The sequence below is a fragment of the Suncus etruscus genome, chromosome 20 (assembly GCF_024139225.1).
Source record: "Suncus etruscus isolate mSunEtr1 chromosome 20, mSunEtr1.pri.cur, whole genome shotgun sequence".
NCBI classification, from domain to species: domain Eukaryota; kingdom Metazoa; phylum Chordata; class Mammalia; order Eulipotyphla; family Soricidae; genus Suncus; species Suncus etruscus.
This window is the reverse complement of record NC_064867.1, coordinates 24,156,958-24,179,107: the sequence shown is the minus strand read 5'-3', so window position 1 is coordinate 24,179,107 and position 22,150 is coordinate 24,156,958. Positions and strand designations below refer to the sequence as shown.

Sequence of the window (22,150 nt, the reverse complement as noted above, 5' to 3'; positions counted from 1 at the left end):
ATTATTTTTTATTATAAATATTTAAGCACCATGATTACAAGCATTTTGTAGTTGGGTTTCAGTCATAAACAGAATACCCCCCTTCACCAGTGCAACATTCCCACCACCAATGCCCCCCTCAGCCCCCCTCCTGCCTTTATTCATGACAGGCATTCTACTTCTCTCATTCTTTAACATTGTCATGCTAGCTGTTAGTGTAGTTATTTCCCTAGCAGCGTTTACCACTCTTTATGTAGTCACTTCTGTTCCATGATACTCAGCCTGAATCAGGTGGGTCAGTACTTGGTTCCATCTCAAATAAAGGAAGCCAGGGCTATGGCCACATCCATTGGTGCTCAGGAGCCAGCCAGGACGGAGGGTACAGGTGACTGCACACAAGGTATATGCCTCAATCCCAAGTTATCTCCCTTCCCAAAAGCAAAAAACACTTTTTCAATGAGATTCACTTTTTAGTATAGAAGCAGTAATCCACACATCAAAATGTCTTCTTGGTCATCTTCTCCTGTCAGGTCTAAATAGGTAGGCTTGGATTTTTAAATTTTGTTATAAAGCTCTTACTGACCATGAGACAGAGTCATCAATGAAGCCATTTTGCATGTATATGTTTGTGCATAGGGAAGGGAGACAGAGGAGAGAGGAGAGAGAATGTGTGTGTGAAAGAGAAAGAGAAAAAGTTGGGGGAGTCACATTTAAATTGGAATTTTACATTTAAATTACTGGTATCCTCAATCTGTAAACACTTAACTGAAATTTTTAAAACTCATGTGTATATTTCATGAAGGTTAATTCAGCTAAAAACATTAAAAACAAATCTGCTTCACTGGTCTCAACTGAAAGCGTTTTTCTGAACCCCGTCTCCCTTATCCTCCAAACCTCATTTCTCTGAGGTACTTATCCCTCTTTTCTGGGCAGATGACCTCTGGATTTCAACCTAACTATTCAATATTACTTCACATCATTTCTTTCCAAAATATTTTTATAAAAATAAGTCTGACTAGAAGCCTGAGCTTTCCTTCCATTTGAGTCTGTGTACCCCCACTCTGATAACTATGTACACAGAATTTTTAGAATGATCACAGAGCTCTAAAATAAAATTTTACTTCCGACAACAATTTTAAACTCCATTTTCTTGAAAACACATGGTGGAAATTCTTCTCAAATTAGTATGTAAATGTAATTATGATTTCCACCGTGTTTACTGGGAACTGGAGAAAATTACTTTTAGACTCTACAGAAAAATCAATGAGCACAAGTTGCCAAGATCCTAAAAAAAGAATAGCGTTCTACTTGATATTAATGTGCACTCCAAACCTACTATAATCAAAATAGCACAGTATTAGCATAAAAATGAATCAACAGGAGCCGAGAGAAAGTATAGGTTTTAGAGTGCAGGCCCTAGCATGCCCATGACCTGGATTCAATTCCTCCACCACATAGTCATAGTCCCCAAGTCCCTTACAGTGTAGACCAGGTATCCCCAGCACTGCAGGGCCTGAATGATATTGCACCATGAGGCCCTTCTGTGAACCTATAGCTCTGTCACTGAGAATCACTGACAGTGCCCCTGGATTAATAATCCCCCTTCAAATTCAATCAGTAGATCTAGGAAACAAGAAAATAATCAGGGATAAATTTGGGTCAATATAGAAATCCAGTGTGGGAGAGATAGTACAGCATGTAAGGCTCTTGCCTTGCAGCTGGATGACCTGGGTTTAATCCCTGGCATCCCATACAGTCCCCTAAGAATTGTTAGGAGTAATTGCTGAAGAGCCATGAGTGACCACTAGGCATTGCTGGCTGTGGCCCAAAAACAAAAACAAAATCACAGAATACCAACTAGTAATAAAGATGACATTTCATTCTGTGACATATTTATTAATGTAACGAGCATTATTGGCAAAGGAGGTTATTAAGAAGAAAATGTAATTAGAGCCCCTACTTCACACTCAAACTCAAACCTCCTGGTTCTGTGGAAAGCAGTTTTGCTTGTCAGGGAACATGTAGCAGTGTTTGATGCCACTTTCTATTATCATAACTGCAGGATTAAGGAATATGTGTGGAAGGGCTGATGTTTGCTTGAGAGTCAGTTGGGAAGGTTTCAGGGATACAGTTAAATGCCTTATAATGCATCAAAATATCCCCAACCCTTCAGTTTCCCACAAGATGCATCCAGTCCAAATGTCAACAGTTGAGAAATTGAGTCAGATGAGAAATCCTACCCTGGTCTACCCTTTAAACTAAAACACAAATGAAGAGGAAGAATGTTCAGAGCAGACCACAGTGTGAATTCTGATGTTCCTACTCATCAGACACAGAATTCTGCATTATCCCAGCCTTGGCCTTCAGGAGTAAAGATCATGTGTATTAGAAGCACAGAGCAGGGACTCAGGCAAGTCAGTAACATAAATAGTAGCTAACCTGAATGATCCATGAAAAGATGCTCCATATCTATATGAGTATGAGCACCAGGATCCACAGGAAGAGGTGCTATACAAACAAATCAGCAAGAAATAACAGAAATGGGGCCAGAACAATAGTCTAGCAGGCAGGGCATTTGCTTTGCACACGGCCACTCCAGGTTCGATCCCTGGCATCCCATGTAGCCCCCCAAGCCTGCCAGGAGTAATTTCTTATATTTATTTAAGCACCACTATTACAAAAATGTTTGTAGTTGGGTTTCAGTCATAAAAAAGTACACACCCCTTCACAAGTGCAACCTTCATACCACCAATGCCCCCCATCTCCTTTCTCCTCTGCACACCCTGACTGTCTTTGAGACAGAGTGTAGAGCAAGTAGTAACCCCTGAGCACTACCAAGTGTGACCCAAAACAAATAAACAAACAAAAACTAAAGGAAAAAAAGGAGGAAATAACAGAATTGACTCCTGGTGAAGATTCTAGGGGGTTCTGGCAGAAACAGAGCAGGTGGGAGAAATTCATGGGGGGGGGTCTTTCTGATGAGGGTATAGTGGGTGTGTGGGGCATGCAGAAGTCATACTTCAGTTATCCCAAGGATTATAAATTAATTTTAAATGGGAAGGGGAGATATATGCTTGCAAATACATTTTCTCATAAGAAAAAATAGAATAACCATCTCAGCCCTTCAGTGCCAGGGATCAAACATGGAAGGTGCTTACTTCATTGAGTTACATTCCTGACCCCGGGTGGGTTTTTGTTGTTATTGTTGTTGTTTTTCCTATGATCAAGGTTGCAACCCTCAACAATTGGAGGGCTGAAACTATAGAAGCTTAAGAATAGAAATGTCAACAAGTCACCAGTTATAAACCCTCCAAAAGTAGGAATTGTGCCCACCTTATTCTTTATAACTGAGGCCACTACCTCAGAAGGCACAAGATTCCTGGGCAGTACATTTCAGTTATTCTGAGGGAGTCAGGGGGGAGTACAATCTAGCAAGGATCTGAGGAACAATTAGCTTAGATATTGCCAAGAAATCACTAGCTGAATGAAGCCAGGAGGTCGGAGCGGGGCAGTGAGGAAAGAAGGGCAAAGGATCTGCAATGGCAGGTGATGTCCAGAAAACAATTTGTAGATAATCAGTTCTCTGCTGGGGAATGACAGTGCCCAGAGAAATCTGAGAAGTCTCAAAAAAAAAAAACAAAAAAAAAACTTTGCAATAAACTCTAGGGCCTACAAGCTGCATCTTCAGCACCCTCTCCCACTCACCCCCACGCCAGTACCAGAAGTCACACATCTGCTCTCCCACTAAATTTTCTGAGGCTGTCAAATGAGAGGCGAAGAAGTAGGCAGACAAGGATGCATGACAGCGGCAAAAGAGAAGATGTCCCAAACTGTGCTGAACTCGTAATAATGTTTTTCACAAATATTCACAACAAAAACAACCATCATGAGGATATAATGAGAAGCAATGCTAATACTTAACACACACAGGCATGAAACTAAAGTGCTCTCAGACCTTCAGAAACAGGTGTTGTCTGAATGCGAGTAACTAATTTGGTTTTTTAAATCTTCATAGTCATTTTAAGCTGCAACTTGTGGTCGATGAATAGGAAGCAAATGAAATGATGTGCTCCACTAAATCATATTTATAGCATTTACCTCTTTGTAAAATGGTCCCATATTCCAACCATTTAAAAATTATAGAAAATAGCTAGATAGATTATGGAGATAGTCATTATATCAAAATCTCAAGAACACTGAAATCACTAATAATGTACTTATAGGGAGCTAAAAGTTATTTCTCACCTGCTACTGCATTCATAGCTAAAATGTAAAATTCAATTTGGACTCATCTTTTCCAGACCCAGGTCTGGTAATGCTCATTATGGCTTTTCTCAGCTCGAAAACCACACAGCATTTACGTTTCCTCTGATTGAAAAAGAAAAGATTAAAAAAAGAAAAGACTTTGCTAGCAATCCCAGAATATGTAAAGTGAGATGATCTGAACTCCAAAATTGATTGAATATGGAAAATCTAAATACCAAAATCTAACCATAAAATTATTAGCTACGATAATGTCTTTGCTTTGTGCCTATGCCCCTCAAAATAGCAAGCTGTGGGGAAAAAAGCCTCTCTTTGGGTTCATTTGTTAATGTATGGGAGGAAGGGAGCCTTTTACTTATTTTAAGGCAAATGCAGACATTTCATGGTACTGTAGTATTTGCATATGTTGTAAGACCAATAGGAAATGTCAGAGATATTCAGTGCTTTGCTTCTGTGTTTGGGGGTACCTGCTGGCTGTTCTCTGCCATTCCAAACTACTTCAGGGAAAGACTGGAATGCACAAGTATGCTAATTCTCTCTCAGAGGAGGGGAGGATGGGAAATTAAGAAAAATCAGAATGTAGGAAAGACACTGACAATGAGGGCTGAGGGCAGCTATAAAACAGGGAAATGAGTGCTCAAAAGAACAATGAGAATGCTCCCCCACTCTCCTCTCCTCTCCTCTGGGATAAAGGCCCAGGCTTGACTGGGAGAGAATAGGAGTAACAAGACAAGCCATTTAGGGGTGTGGATTGGAAAAAACTCTCTTTCCCCAAGACACTGTGGCTTTGCGCTGGCATATTAGATTGGAAAGTGCAAACACAATAATTAACAGTGAATCCTGAAACTTCAACACACCAGCAAAGGGTGTCACTCCAGAGCGAGATGGGAGAAGAGGAGGAATAAATTACGGCTGTCTCCTGCGGTGAGGCTGGACAGCTCCACAAGGGGGTGAGGGTGGGGAGCTGTGGGGAGGTAGTGGAGGGCCAGGAAAGCTAATCAAGTTCTCCAGACACTTAGGGAGACTCCAGAAAACAGATGAAGAAAGACACAATGTCAGACCTAGGAGGCATCTATAAGTAAAAAAGCAAGACCGCTTCCATTTTCCAAGAAGACAGGTGTGGGGGGAAGGAGGGAGATGGGGACATTGGTGATGGGAATGTTGCACTGGTGAAGGGAGGTTGTTCTTTATAGAACTAAAACCAAACTACAATCGTGTTTGTAATCACGGTGCTTAAATAAAGTCATTATTTAAAAAAAAAAAAAGAAGATGAAGGCCCTCCACAGTACACAAACCCCTCCATCCATGCTCTCTGTAAGCAGGAATCAAGCTGCAGCTATGGCTTCTCCCATTATGGAAGCTCACACCAATCACCATGAAACCCAGCATGACCACGTCCCCATATATGAGTCCCATATGAGCAGATCCAGGGCTGAATGCCAGCCTCGGGAATGAGCGATTTCTAGGGCACATCTCGGTAGACAGACGGTACCCCCTCCTGTGTATTTCTGTTAATTATGATACCTCTTTCTAGAAGCCCTGTAATTCTCCCAAGAGTCAAAGTAATTGGTAAAAAAAAAATTAGTCGCAAAAAGACACAAGGTCACTTAAAGAGGACACTTTCAACTCTAATTTTTAAAAATTATTTTCTTTTACTCGCAATATAATTTTGTACTTTCCCTATTTTGCCCTTTTCAAATGCCAAAGAAAATGTGCATGCTATCTCGTGGCTATAATGAAAGGCAATGTAATGCATTTGTACTCCATTTACTGTCCATAAAGATTCCCTTTCCTTTGAAGACCATACTTTTGATGCTTTTTTTTTAAAAAAAGAAGAAATAAAAAAGAATAAAAAAATTACTACAGATACCTTGTGACAAATGACTGTTATTTGAGCACTGAAAGAGCCGTGTGTGTGTGTGTGTGTGTGTGTGTGTGTGTGTGTGTGTGTGTGTGTGTGTGTGTGTGTGTTCTATTATATAGGATTTGGGCTCTGTGGCTGCAAAGATGCATTCTTGGTATTGGTAAATGTATAAGCCCAACAGAAATCCATCTTGCAATGGATTTATGGGCTTTAGTGAACAAGAGTACCGAACCCCAGGGTAAAGTTTTAGACCACTCTATTTAGTTCAAAGATTCTATTGAGCAATACCTACTCAATTCTGAGCACTTTAAATGAGTAGGGGAATGAAAGAAGATGTAGCAAAGAGAAAGGGTGCTAGGTAGATAGATAAAACAATCACAAGAAAATTTACATCCATTGCTAGCTGTTGTATGAAAGAAAGAATAGACCTTTCAAAGGATGGATGGTTAACTCCATCAAACTAAGCATCACATAGAAACACAGAAGACTCCAAAAGGTTATACAACGTGACTTTGAAAAAGAGAGGTGACATAGAAATTCAGATTTCTGGCTTTTCACTGGGAATAAAAAAGGTCTAAGATCTGAGATACTTGGCAACAATAGAAAAAGAGTAAAGGTCCTAAAGTCCTAGTCCAGGAGCCTAGGCATTACCCTGCGAGCATCTGAATGTGAATGCGAGCCTTGTCTCAGAATAAAGGCCAAGTTCTCAGGATTTTGAGCTCTGAGCCCCACAAGGGAAAACAGGAGGCAAAGGCTGAGCGTGCTTGTAAAGTTGCTTTCTTGGAAATAAGGCAGCAAAGAACTCTCTTTCCCCCACAAAAAAATGTCTCTCTGCATCACTTGACACTGGGGGGGCCAAAGCTGACTCATCCAGCAATCTGTGCTACTTAGGAGGACTTGGGAGTACATCCTGCTGATGCAGAATGAGAGAAAAACCTCTCCGACTCCAAGCATATGGTCAGTTTGGAAGAGAGTGAGTCACTTAGCTGGGCTTTCCATAAGTTGCTGCGGAAAAGCATCTAAGAATCCAGAAGGCAACTGGTGAGAAGACAAGTACCAGGGCAGAAGACTAGCTCAGGAGTTAGGAACCCCACCCCACCCCCCTAGTGGGCTGGGGACCCATGGTCCTCACAGTAGCTTTCCCCAGCTTTTTTCCTGGTCCCTGCCTGCCTGATGATGCCTCCTAAGCAAACACCTACCACAAAACATTTCTACATCATTCTATACACACAAGTGTGTCTAGCACATCCTAGCTCCTTCTGTAACCTGCCTGAGGCCTGTGATAATATCTAACCCATAACCACAACACAGATTATGTATAACTTCCTCCCACATTTATATTCTCTGAAGTTTTCACTGGGGTCCTTGACCAAGAACTGTATGGGGCAGTTACCTTCCTAGATGCTCCAAGGTAGAGGTCAGTTCTCAACCTCCAATTGGTCATGTTGCTTCCACCACAGAATGGGGGTTGGCTGAGGTTGCATTCCAGTTGGCTCCTCCCCTTCCTGTCCCAAAATACCACTCTTGATTCTTCCCTGAGGTACTTCCTTATTGGTTTCAGTCATGTGAATCCTGCTCTTAGGGCTCTATGGTGGGAGAGCCCTACCCTTTCTGGTCCCAGAGAATCCTCCCAAACACTCAAAGCCAAGAGTTCTCTTATATTTTGACTCTTCCTCTTTCTGTATGATATCCCTTTCCTAAAAATCAATAGTAAGTCTAACATTTCCTCATTGATGTCACTTGTTCCCTTTCTTTCACAACCTCTTACATTCATCTCCCTTCATAATTGGAGCCATGTGTCTTCCATTTCGATTTTCTTTCCCTCTTACAGCTTTTGAAAACTCAGTGCTTCCTTCTAAATTCCTTCTAAAACAGAGCAACAACTATATTAAAATGGTACCTTCCTCGCAGACTTCAGGTCAGGATCAAGTTTGCAAGTTTGCTCTCCTTAGCCTGACCAGTGAGACCTCCAGCACAAGCCCTGGTGCTTCCTTTGTCTTTTATTTCCCTTTCTTCCCTCAAGCTTCCAAGGCCCAGAGTCAATCCCCATCCCTGAGGGGCTCCCTCCCACTATCTCACACCTTCTTCAAACCCACTATTATTCCAGACCCAGACAAAAATGAGAGCCATGACCCTTCCCTCTCAAGCATCCTCACAATCAGATTAACAGGACCTACAGATCTAGAGGGGCACTGCATAATTACACCCACTAGGCTTTGCATCCCTCTTCAGAGAAGAGGGAGTTGAGAGCTGGTAATTCTTGAGAGTTATCCTGTACAGTGAAGTTCTATCACATCTGTTTATCTGAGAAAAATCTAACTAAAAGGGAGAATATTTTTTACCACTTAGAACAGCGCCAGTGACTCGACTCAACAGGCAGCTGTGCCCCAGAATCAATGTGAGACGAGAGGTGTGGAGATCCATCTTGGTTCCCACCAACACCTCACTAGGTGCCAGTGTCTCACCACTGTAGGCGAGATTCTAATGAGCTCGCTCTCAACCCTGCCAACTCCCCATCTGTTTAGGGGTCTCAGGGTCAGGAAACACTCATCTGATTTATTTCTGAAGTGAAATGCTAGGGTCAAGTAATGAGATTTGACGGTATTACATTTCATGGTCAATAAAAGAGATTTCAAGGGTAGTTTTAATGATAGTTCCTTTCCACCTTCCCCAAAATTCCTCAATCTCATCCTGGCATTGGCTGAAGATCTTTTGTATGCTGCCAAAAGGCACCTGATGAACATCAAAAAATATCCTGTCCCCTGTACCATTTGGATCTTAGACCCAAATGGCTTCAATCCATTAGAAATGAAAAACCTGGGCCCGGAGAGATAGCACAGCGGCGTTTGCCTTGCAAGCAACCAATCCAGGACCAAAGGTCGTTGGTTTGAATCCTGGTGTCCCATATGGTCCCCCGTGCCTGCCAGGAGCTATTTCTGAGCAGACAGCCAGGAGTAACCCCTGAGCAACGCCAGGCGTGGCCCAAAAACCAAAAAAAAAAAAAAAAAAGAAATGAAAAACCCATCAGTGACACCCTAAATTAGCTCTGTGTGTGAATGATGACAATTTGAATTTTGAGGAAATGGAGTGACACAATGCATTTTGTACTTAGGTTGACAACCACAAAACGGGCTTAGAATTAAACACAGGCTCATGAACATCACAAGTGACATTTTAATAACTGACCTCTCTGAGCCATCAAGTTCTGAGATCTTTGGCAACTTTTTATAAGGAAAACTTCCCTATAGGAATGAAGGGCAATTTAACTGTGCTTAGGGCTCACAGTGAGTATAACTGTATAGTCTGGTAATAACCACTGACGATTCCAAAGAATACAAAGTACAAACAATTTCTCATTCACTAAGAAGTTTCTATTTAGCTTTTTTTTCTGAGTTAGTTTTCAAAGTGTCCAACTGGACAAAAACCAACCTGCTTATCTTCAAGTTTTCTGTTGGCTGTGTGGCTGGAGTGCCAACTTCAAAGGGAAGGGGATTAGGTCTCAAACCTTGCTGGCATGAGACACATCACTTACTTTATCAATTAAAGTGGTAGATACCCCAAAGGCTGGTTCCATGGCCAGAGGAGCTTTACATCTCTACCTTACCATCCATATACAGCTCATAGCCAACAAAGTTTCAGGCTCAGAAAATGTTTAGGAACAAATGAATGAATGAGGAGGGAGTGACTGGAAGCCTGAAATCTGCTACGTTTGCTCAGTCATGCAGACTCTCTGTGATCTATTTATGATCTATTTAATCATAATAAGGTGCTCTCCAAGTTTCAATTAGTCATTCATGGTAATTCTCACTAATAACTTGACCTGAAAAGAAAGTAATCTAAAAACTTTATCTTTTACTCTTTCAATGTAGTCTACTTAGAAAGTATTAACCAGGCATTTTCTTCCTCTTTGAGAGCTAAATAATTTTATTTAACAACATCTACAGCCGTCAGAACTTTGGCAGACTTGGTGAAAAATGCTATTTTAACTGTCGGCATTAAAAATTAATCACATAAGATTTCCTTTGTTTCATTTTTACCACCGCACTCCCTACAGATTCAGGAAAAAAAAAGTCCTGTTGTTTTTTTGTTTTAGTTTTAATAGTGTGTGATATTTTTCTCAGGATGCAAGGACAGTCAGCACACTAGAAAAGAGTAACTGCAGATTTTCTTTTGCGCCTGAATGCACAACAACCCACAGCCACAGCCAACACTCAAGACAAAAATTGCCCAGCTCTACAGCTTAAGCTAATCAAATTGCCAAACCACCACCTTTGTTTAAAATTTATAGATTTTGGACTGTGAAGCCACACAACACCTCAAAATTTTACAGTTAGTGACAGCTTCTTAATATCACAGTAAATCTGCTGGGAAAGTTATATATTTATATATCTTAGAAGACCACTAAGCCCAGTGAGTCTAAACAGTACACAGAGACTCAACTAGCACCAACCACAGCCCAGTAAATCCTCAGACAACGACTATAGTATCACCATTGATAAATATGATAATTTTACAAATTGGCCTTTACTCATCTAAGTTTTGATCATTGCATTTGCTTTTGTGTTGTCACAAAAAATAAGAAGCGGGACCGGAGAGATAGTATGAAGTAAGGCATTTGCCTTGCATGCAGAAGGACGGTAGTTCGAATCCTGGCATCCCATATGGTTCCCTGAGCCTGCCAGGAGTGATTTCTTTCTTTTTTCTTTTTTTTGGTTTTTGGGTTACACCAGCAGTGCTCAGGGGTTACTCCTGGCTGTCTGCTCAGAAATAGCTCCTGGCAGGCACGGGGGACCATATGGAACACTGGGATTCGAACCAACCACCTTTGGTCCTGGATTGGCTGCTTGCAAGGCAAACACCGCTGTGCTATCTCTCAGGGCCCCAGGAGTGATTTCTGAGCATAGAGCCAGGAGTAACCCCTGAGCATTGCCGGGTGTGACCTCAAAACCGAAAATAATAATAACAATAAGAAGAAGAAGGAGGAGGAGGAGGAGGAGGAGGAGGAGAAGGAGAAGGAGAAGAAGAAGAAGAAGAAGAAGAAGAAGAAGAAGAAGAAGAAGAAGAAGAAGAAGAAGAAGAAGAAGAAGAAGAAGAAGAAGAAGAAGAAGAAGAAGAAGAAGAAGAAGAAGAAAATGTGCAAGGAAGCAGATTAGGGTGGTGGATAGACAACTGGGAAAAATGGTGGAAGGAAGATTACACTGGTGATGTAATTGGTATTGGCACATTTAATGTCTGAAACAAGTGTATTATAAATAACAGTAATTTACAGTGCTATAACAATTAAATTATATTGGAGAATGACTTTACTGATTCATATACTCTTACTTCTTTTACCCCTTCCAATGGAAACTGAAAGAGGGGGACAATCCTTAGGCCATTTCTGCCAGGAGTATAGCAAATGGTCATCTCTTTACCACACCCAGTAAATTACCAAACTCCTACAACTTCCTTTGGGAGAAATAAAAGAGGGAGTCAGAAAGCATAGTATAAGATTATTCACTTATAAAGGAGCTGGAATGCTCCTCAGAGTCATCTAGGACTTTACTCTGGATGGATATAAATGCACACCTAAGGAGCAGAGCTTGAGAGAGAGCAAAAAAGGAGTGGAGCACATGTCTTATGTACCTTGAGGTCCCAGTGATCTGGGATGCATCAGGTAAACTCCAGAATGACAAGGCCCAAAAAGTATCACATCATTGGATCCTCACATTGAACTACTTAGCTAAATGACTGAGAACTGCTGGGAGCTGCCCTCCAAATTAATAATTAAGATGGAAATAAAGGGTTCAGGTATTTAACTCCAAGGGGATGGAACATAGGCCTTGCAGATGCTCTAAGTGGAATCCCTAGCACTCAATGGGTTCCCAGGCATCTGTAAGCATGTCCCCCAAACACTGCTGGCTGTGGTTCCTGATCTCCCCAGCACAATTGGGCTTGACCAGTCCTGCAATGTAGATCAGAGCACTGAGCACTGACGCATGAGATTCACACAACTGGGCAAAGTATTCCAGGAGTGGTCTTTAGTCTCGTCTGGTGAGAGCCTTCACCCCAATAAATCAATAAATGGAAATATAATCAGGACCTAGTGTTTGTGTAGTGATGAGGATGGAAGGTTATGAAGCCTGGCAGGCAGTAGGCTCAGTGCATCAAGCGCATCAGTGGAGCCTAAAACTATCAGGGTACCTAGCTCCCTTCCTCTGGCAATTGACTCAATACTGACCCATAGGAAGAAATCAAGGAGGCAGCTCAGGTAGACCCTAAAGAAAGTTTCACTTGTCAAAGCCCAGAGTAAATGCTGAGCATGAATGGTATACACATGGCTGTCTTAACTTCATATTCCCAAATGCACAGGCATGATATGAGTCCCGAAGAAAGAAAGGATCAGCTTTGGGGGAGGGGGCTGTCTTACTGAAACCCCCACTCTCTCCTATCCCCACTTTTCTGCCCAGGAGCTCATTCACTCACATTCCCTAAGCCTTTACAAGCTTGACTCTCTCCACTTAGTACCTGCCCAGACCGCCTGTGAACCATAAAAATTTCCTTTACAAGACTTTATTTCAGGCTTTACTTTTATGAAAGCATTAAAAGGATACTCTGCTTTATAACACATCCTCAAGTTTTTTAGAAAAACATGTCAGAACTGGAGAGAGAGCACAGCAGTTAAGGTGTCTGACCCAGGTTCAATCCTAGTTACCTCATATGGTTCCCCAAATTCCACTAGGAATGATTCCTGAGCACGCCAGTATGGCCTAAACCCCTCTCCCCACAAATAAAAAACATTTGAAATGACCATTGTTTGTTTTGAAAGACCCAACTTTACCTCTTTTCCTAATTAGACAGACCAAGGATTCAAATTCATATAAGCTAGGCATACCAAGAAATGGCCTCAAAGCCTTGGGCAGTTATGCCTCATGACTGCAGAGAGGGTTGTTGGTCTTCTCAAGAGAGGAAAACCAGACAGATGAGTTCAGGAGGTTGTAGAAGATTTTCAACCCTCTTCTGGGATGACACCTCTTCAGAAGAGGCTTTAGTCTATTGGAGCTGAGTCCAATAAAGGAAAAAAGAAAGTCAAAGTGGGAGTGTCTTCACAGACACAATTTTGAATGGAGGGCCTCAGGGGGTCAGGAAGTCCTCTCTGGTGGTCTTATAACTGTTTACCTGTCAGAGGGCGGAGGTTCTGAGGAAAATCATGTGTACTGCATGGACATTGGAATGGAACCAAGATCTAAGATATCAAAGCAAGTATACTCTACCACAGAGCCACATCCCTGTACCAACATGCAGAATCCCAACTTCCCTCCCTCCTACTGTTCTCCCTCCCACTGTTTTTGGACCTTACTTGTCAGTCTTCTTGATCAGGATGGCCCTGAAGATGTGCTCCAAGGGTGATTTCTCCTGCTTGGGGGTGGGCTGCAGGAAGGGATGTAGGGCCACCAGTGAGAATCCCTGCTGGTACAGCTCCAGGAGCTGGACAGGCAGGTCCTTCAGGGAAGTCAGTCTCACAGCTGAGGAGTGTGGAAGCTCCGCTAGAGTAAAGAAAGGAGATACTTATCAGGGTACAGTTCATTATGGCCGCCATCCAAAATTCTATCTATGCCTTGATAGATCCCTTGAGGGGATCTCTTTGATCAAACTAGTCTTACAAAGTTGTCCATTTCCCAATTCACTACAAAGTAGTGAGAATCAGAGGTCTTAAACCAAGAGTCAACCTACTCAGAGATTACATTATAAGTCTTTAAAGAGCAGGGATGATACAAGGGTTAATCATACCTGGATAATACAGAGAGAGGCATTTGTTTTGCATGCAACTGGCCTGAGTTCATCCCTGGGGATGAACGCAAGTGGTTTCAAAGCACAGAACTAAGAGTAATCCATGAATACCATCAGGTGTGGCCCCAAAACATACAAGACAGAAAAAGGAAGGTAAAGGGGGAGGAAAAAAACATAAGGAAGGAAAATAAGAGAAGAGAAACATTTCTTTCAAACACAATATAAAATTGTCCAGTGGCAAGAGCAGAAAACTCAAAGGTTTTTGGTGTTTGTTTTTGGACTACACTGTGCAGTGCTTGAAGACGAATTCCCAGTTCAATGTCTGGGAGCTTCTCTTACTGGTCCTGGGGGACTATGCATAGCTGGAGACAAAACCCAGACCTCCTGTTGCAAAGCAGGCGCTCTTTCCCACTGATCTAGTGTAAAATCACCTCACATTGTGAAATTACCCCACACACCATCTTTCCAACCCCAGGTGAATGGGCCTGAAGAAAGGTAGCTGGGAAGAATTAACTAAGCCAGTTAGGAGAGAATCATAGAATCAGTTTGCTTCTGTCCTTGTGGTCTTTCTGCATACTAAGCCAAAATGAACTTTCTTTATTAATCCAGTACAAATTCTCCAGTGAGAGATGAAAGTTTCTATCCAGGTGGACTTTTCAAGTCAAAGGGTTTGGTGAAAGTAAAGAGGAGATTGAGAGTTTGCCTTTGTTTTGGGTAAAGGCAGGGTGGGACCTAAGGGAGGGAGGGAAGGAGGGAGGGAGGGAAGGAGGGAGGGAGGGAGGGAGGGAAGGAGGGAGGGAGGGAAGGAAGGAAGGAAGGAAGGAAGGAAGGAAGGAAGGAAGGAAGGAAGGAAGGAAGGAAGGAAGGAAGGAAGGAAGGAAGGAAGGAAGGAAGGAAGGAAGGAAGGAAGGAAGGAAGGAAGGAAGGGAAAAAGGGCAGCCCATCATGTGCATAGAGAAAACTTCTAGTCAAATCCCAGACAACACAAGCTCCCCTTGCCTCATTCCAAAGCAATATGAACATGTCCCCCCCAAAAAAAATTAAAATGAAAGTGAAATGGGCAAAATGGGCTTATATAAATAATCTTAAAAATCATGAAAGTTTAAGCAATTTTGGAAAAGATACGCAACATTAACACCGAATATCAAAACAGATCAATCTTTCCCACATATTGAAATATTTTTAACTCGAATAAAATATTCTTCAGAAAGAAAAAAGTGTAGATCAAAGGAAAAGTCTATAGCCCAGCTCTAATTCCAAGCTTTTCTCTTAGGTACAATCAATACTAACTACCCTTTTTTGGGGTGGGGACATACATGTTATTAATTGCTGAATTTATATACAGGTAAATAAGTCTATATATCTCCCTGCCTTTTGCACAAATGGTAACATAATGTTATGTACCTGGCTTTTAATCAATTTTTATAAATGATCGGTATCCTCTTCTTAGAGATGGTTCAATACAAGGAGCTATTCCACATTCTATCCACAGATGCTAAATGTTTCAGCGTGTAGTGTACCATGACTTTTGCAAACTTTTGCCTCTGTAATGCTGAAATGAAGTTACTGCTCTGACATGATTTTGTGCATGCATATACAGTGTGCCTCAAAAATAAAATGCTTAGATGAGTACACTTCTGGGCTAAAGAAATGCACTGATTTTTTTCTTAGTAGCACCAAATTTCCTTCACACAGTCGCTCAAATAAGATTCCCACCAGAAATGTACAAACATCTTCACTTTTCTGCAGCTTGGCTAATTTCATCATCGTTTTAAGATGGTGATTTACATTTCACTTATTGTGCAATATGTTCATAATCTTTGCTTCATCTTCTACTGGATTCCTGATTCTTTTATTCCATTGGTTTGTGGGGACTCTTTATATATGAGGAGTTTTCATTCTTATTTGTAATGCCACTCACAAGTATCTTTCCAATTTGTTCTTTGATTTACATGAAGAAGGTTTTTTCTCATAAAGATTTAAAAAAAATAAAGCTCTTCAGTGGCTTCTGAGATTTATATCAGAGCAAAGATATCTGAGATTAAAAAATAACTGATCTTTTGTAGGACTAACGTGTTCTTTTTACTTTTAAAAGATTCAGATGATTTGGTTTGAATTTAAGCTTATATGCATCTATAGTCTTACATAATATTGGATGGTATTACATGAGCCATGCATGTTTTAATTGTATTATTTTGATTACTACCTGTATCTACATTTCTTTTATCTCACTGCTCTTATGCATTTATTTTTATATTCTTTTATGTTCAAAAGTCCTATTTCTCTTTTTACAAATATTAAGATCCTATTGCATAGACTGTAAACTTTCAGTTTATCTTATCAATACTAGTATCTTCAACTCAATATTTTATAATGCTGTGCTGTATTTCATGAGTGGGATGCACCATGTTATTAATAAGATTTTTTTCTACTGATTGCACAGTTTATTTTTATGTGTAAATCTTTACTCCGTTTGGAATTTTCTGCCATATAAATTCAAGATGATCTCCCCATAGATTTATCTATTATGCTCATTATTTTTAGGTACCTCCTCTTTTATGATGCATTATATTCCTGAATGTTATTTTATGATTTTGATTTTTTTGTATATTTGTTTTTGAGTCACAACCAGCAGTGTTTACTTCTGGCTCTACATTCAGGGAACACTCCTGATGGGGTTGAGGAGATCATAGGGGTGCATGAGATTAAAACTGGGTAGATGAGTGCAAAGGCAAACACTTTAACTACTGTACAATATCTTCACATTCCCTCTACCATTTTATAACAGTGATCATATAACCTTCTACAACTGTAGTTTCATATTATATTTTAATGTCAGGGGTTATTTTCTAAAAAGTCCTAGCATTTTACTTAGTTTGTTCATTTATCTATATACTTAGTTAAATTTTGTGCCACATTGAGACCTTTGTGATCAGGGGTCACTCCTGATGGTGCTCATGGAAGTATATATATATACTTATATATATATATGCATATATATGCAGTGCTGGAGACTAAACCAGGGTTAGCTTATCTACACTCCCTGTAGCTTATCTACACTCTCTGGCCGTTAGTTTATTTTATGAATCTTCCTATTCTTATTTGTTTTTCCAAATGGTTTTCAAAATCAGTTCATTAAATTTCCCTCAAAAGTCAAAAAGAAAAATGCAATCTTACTGATATTTTTATCAGCTCATATTCAAACTCTAGCTTAACTGAGAGAGAACGGCTATTTTGAGCATGCTACCAATTCCTACCCGAGAACCCAGCATCATTTTCATTTATTTGAAACTTCTTTTGTGTCCCTCAGGAGCATATTAAAGTTTTCTGCGCAAAGATATTGCACATGTGTCAAGTTTATTCCTAGTTATTTTATATTTATGGCTAGTGGAATAACAGAATTCTTTTTCTTTTTACTTTTATGATATCCATCGTTGGTCAGAATGCTGAGCAAAGAGGCCTGATCATCTTGGCTGATGTGTGTGGAGTGGAGGGAGTGCGTGTCTGATGGAAGTTCCTCCTTTGTCCAGCAAACTCACAACATCTGCAGCCTGTAGCTAGATCAGAAACAGTATGCAATATCTGTGAGGAAAAGTCATGCACTATAAGATAGTTTGGAGATAAAAGTGCTTGTGATTGGGCCCGGAGAGATAGCACAGCGGTGTTTGCCTTGCAAGCAGCTGATCCAGGACCAAAGGTGGTTGGTTCAAATCCTGGTGTCCCATATGGTCCCCCGTGCCTGCCAGGAGCTATTTCTGAGCAGACAGCCAGGAGTAACCCCTGAGCACCACCGGGTGTGGCCCAAAAACCAAAAAAAAAAAAAAAAGTGCCTGTGATGACCATTTTAGGTAAAAACAAAAAGAGGGTGAGGAGATGGGTTGGGATGCATACTTTGAATACAAGAATTAGCACTACCAGAAGTGGTCCCAAAATTTCAAAATGAAGCAAGGAAACAACCCAATGAGCACTTCACTGAAAGGCTAGGTGAACAAGGAAACCCTCCAGCTGTGAATCTTTGAGTCAGCAGGAAGATTAAGGTAAATCTGTTCCCTGCTGATGAAAGTATGTCCAAGATCCATTACTAAGAAAATATTGGTGTTTAAAACAGGAGTTGAGATAACATGTTTTTCTTGAAAACACCATAAAAATATCTAATTTAGAGAGAGGACCTAGAGGAGAGGTGGGTAGGTGGAAAGGGGGATTGCTTTGTAGTATTTTATATTCTCATACAATTATCTCTAACAGATCATTCAGTGGACAAAGTTATGAGATATTTCAGTTGTTTTCTTCCTATGCAAAAGCAATATTATTTAGAAATTCTCAAGCTATTCTTTGAATATGTGACTTTAAAACACACACAGTTAAAACCTATGGGCATTTAAGAATACTACTTAACATTAGGTAGTACAGTTCTCATTTGCAATTCATTATGCAAGAAATTTACAGGAAACACAAATCTATAGCAATGATTTACTCCAAAGCAAGGAATCAGTCTCCTGGGGAAATGCTCTGTAAATAACAATGATAATTCCAAAACTGGTCATTTGAGTAGGCAAGTGTGCAGTCTTGACCTTGAAGCAAATATTTTGAAACTTTTGCTAAATTTTTAAAAAATCTAAAGAGGGATATAGAAAGAGTACTAGGAATAAAGTGCTTCCTTTGCATGTGGAGGACCCCAGTTCAAACCTAGGCATCACACTGTGCACTGTCAGGAGTAATACGTAAGCACAGAGGTAGGAGTAACTCCTGAGCACAGCCAGGTGTGACTTCAAAACTATAATAAACACAAAGATCTAAAGAACTATAAAAAATTCCTTCTAGTCCCCAAGCACAGAAACCAGGCAAGGTAATCTAGACAAGAGAAGCCCTGCCCTGGGACTCCATACTTTTGATTCAGTAAGGATCTAGGATTAAACTATAAAGATTCTAGAAGCACTTCAGAAATAAGATTCAAGGGCTAGAGTGATAGCATGGAGGAAGGGCATTTGCCTTGCATGCAGAAGGACAATGATTCGAATTCCAGCATCCCATATGGTCCCCTGACCCTGCCAGGAGCAATTTCTGAGCGTGGAACCAGGAGTAACCCCTGAGCGCTGCCGGATGTGACCCAAAAAGAAAAAGAAAAAGAAATAAGACTCAGTGCCGTTGGAGCAGTGGCGCAAGTGGTAGGGCATTTGCCTTGCACGTAGCTAACCTAGGACGGACCGAAGTTCAATACCCTGGCATCCCAATCCAGGAGCGATTTCTGAGTGCATAGCCAGGAGTAACCATGAGCATCACGGGGTGTGCTCCCCCCCAAAAAAAGGTAACATCCAACCTACTACTTATATTTGGTGCTCTAAATCCTTCTCACGAGCCTCTCCAGACAATTCAGAGCTGAGATCCACTCCCAAGGCTCTGCTCTTTGCTGACCTAGAACAGGGGGCCTACATCCATCTGAAATGGGGTGGCCTGATCAGGACCCAAAACATTCTTGCCCTGATAGCAGGAAATGCCTGTGCAGGTGTTTCTCCAGTTTGAAGTGGGGGGTGAAGATGCTACTTCCCAAAAATCAATATATGTAACCACCAAGGAGCAGAAGTGTGGGAGAAGACATTTGCAATAAGAACAAAATGTAAGGGTCTCTGGCATTCAGTAACCAAGGGAAGTAATGCCTATGTTAAAAAATATCAAAAATGCCAAGAACATATGAACAAAGGGTCAAAAAGTCTTAATGAGAACAAGATCAATACTGTCTTTTTTCCTTCTGCCTCAAGCTCCAATCAAGGCTCTGTGTGGCCCTGTGATTGGTGACCTCTTTTGAGAGGTGGCTTCAGTCAGTACTTAGCGCCCATGTTCATTAGCATGGGTCCCAGGGCCAGCAAAGGATAGAAGTAGATCAGTAAGTGCAATGGACTTCCTTTGCTGCCAAGACACTGGGGTTCAATGGTCCTAACTATGGTGGCACAAATGCTGGTAGTGATATTAGGAAACAAAATGGATAAATTCACAAGCCATACTGGAAGGCAATCCACATGACCAACCATAAATACTATACAAAGGGAAGCTCTGTTCCCGATCTAACACCATAAAGCCCATAAAGAACCAATCTCTCAGATGAGTCTCTTATTGAGCCAAATATTATGATCAACTATTGAATCAGTCTCTCAGTTCAACATTTTATGCTTTACATACTTCAAACTCTTACAACTGTCCATATGCCCATGCTATGATTTTTGTTGGTCATATTTGTTTCTTCTTTGGCATGACATCATGCCAACAATAAAAAAATAAAAGAAATCTGTATGTGACTCGGGATTCAAATATCTAAGTGTTTGAATGGTCTTTTTCACTGCTCTGCCTAAGCTTATGGACAATCCATTTCTGTGAACAAAATGGAGATGATGAGAAGTCAGAGAGATAGTTTAAGAGTTAAGGTCTTATATGCTGTGACTATGATTTGATTCCTGGCATTACATCTGTAGTGAATCTAGAGCACAGAGCCAGGAAATTGTCTCTGAGCACTGGAGGGTATGGCAGTAAGTAAACAAATGACCAAACAAGTGGAAGTGTTGACATCAGTCTTTCCTCCATCAAAGAGCAGATGTGAGATTCAAAATGGAGGTGTTGTGTGTAACTGACGAAGCTCAACAACTACCATCTAGGGTGAGGCCAGGGGAGCTGGTTTGTTTCAAATGGTGATAACAAGCTGGGGAGTAGGGGCACTAAAATAGCTTCACTCCTATCCACAACACTTCACCTCCAGACTAGTAGGTCAATACACTACAAAGTCAATCAGCCACTTTCTAGTAAAATACTTCCTGAATAAAACATATTACCTTTTAAGTTTTTATCTTCAAATCTAAAGATGTCAAAACTTGGCAATTTTATGGCTTTAATTTTTGGTATGCACATTGTTAAAGTAAGTTTAGTTTCATGGTTAGAAAACAAATAAAAATGAATCTCAACCATCGTATTGCAATAAAAAAAACTCAACAACACCCTGGTTCCTATTATAAATATGATTAAAGGCCTTAATTTCATGTTTCTATTTGAACTTGAACCTTAAAAAAAACATCTTGCTTCTTGTAAAGTGACCAAATCCCCAATATTATTTCCAGAAAACTAAACAAAGGAAGGATTTATCTGTTTGGATGAACATACCAATTACAACCTTGGTCTATTTCCCATCCACCATCCTAACTTTCCCACATTGCAACATTTTCCTGGTTTCACTTACAAATTATGTAACTTTGAACAAACCATGGACTTCCCACCCCATCTCTAGGGCCCTTGGTCCAATGTCAAAATGAACATTGACAATGCCCAGTGTCAAATAACTTTAAAATATATGGAATTTGTTCCTTACAAATATGAAGGTATCAGTTTCTAGATAAAAAATGACAATGGGTGAGAAGATACACATTTTCTATGTGAACTGAAAGAATGTTCTCAAATCAGGGTGAAGGTATGGAATTAGGTGTGTGTGTTGGAAAGAGAAGCATCAGGTCCCTGGATGGCAGGATGCAAATCACTGCTACCTCCCATCCCAGACAAGACAGAACACTGTCTGCTTCTCCAACTGTACCTCAGGAGCCCTGGGGACTTTCCAGGGAGTTCTGGGAAAGACAGGTTTGAGCAGTGATGGGAAAGAAAGGGGATTTTAAGAATTAACTCTAGGGGCTAAGTAGCTCAAAGGGCTAAGCACATGCAAATTCAGCACCATACCCAAAACACCACCAGGAATAACCCCTGGAGTAAGCAAGAACACAGCTGGGACTAGCCCACAGAGTAGGGTGTGGCCCCCCCAAATAAATGATATAACTGGGGCAATGGGTTAGTTTCTTCTCCAGAAAAAAAGCATGAGCAAGGAATTGGCCATGACTTTGGCTTTGATAAAAGCCCCACAGCAGGATTGGACTATGTAAACCTCCATACATCATCCTTTCTCACTAAGTCTCACTTTGCTGTGAAGTAAGGGGCTTAGAGGCCAGTGTTACACTCTAGTCTGCAGCAAGGCACTACATCCATTTGTAGTGTCCTTTTCTCTTTCTGGTCACCATACCACGGTTTAATATACACTGAAGGTCTGCCATCCTGGGTCCAGGTTGGATGCTCCTTGCATCCCCATCAGAGAGCCTCATCAAAGTTGAGGATTTGTCCTTTACTGTACCTAGACTAACACTGCAGCTGCTGCTATTATCCACCTGGGCACAAGCTGTCTCTGGAAGAGGGATGAATAGTTCAACAAGCTGAAACTGGCGCATCCAAGGGGCAGACAAAGGAGAGTAAAGA

At 40.9% G+C, this 22,150-nt stretch overlaps 1 protein-coding gene across 1 annotated transcript in view; it reads right to left on the bottom strand.

The window, feature by feature from the left end:
• RFTN1 (raftlin, lipid raft linker 1) overlaps window positions 1-22,150 on the bottom strand; it is a 200,297-nt gene that overhangs the window by 101,671 nt on the left and 76,476 nt on the right. Inside the window, exon 3 of the mRNA XM_049766141.1 lies at window positions 13,446-13,632. Within this exon, the coding sequence (XP_049622098.1) occupies window positions 13,446-13,632 (187 nt within the window). The remainder of the gene's footprint in view (window positions 1-13,445; window positions 13,633-22,150) is intronic.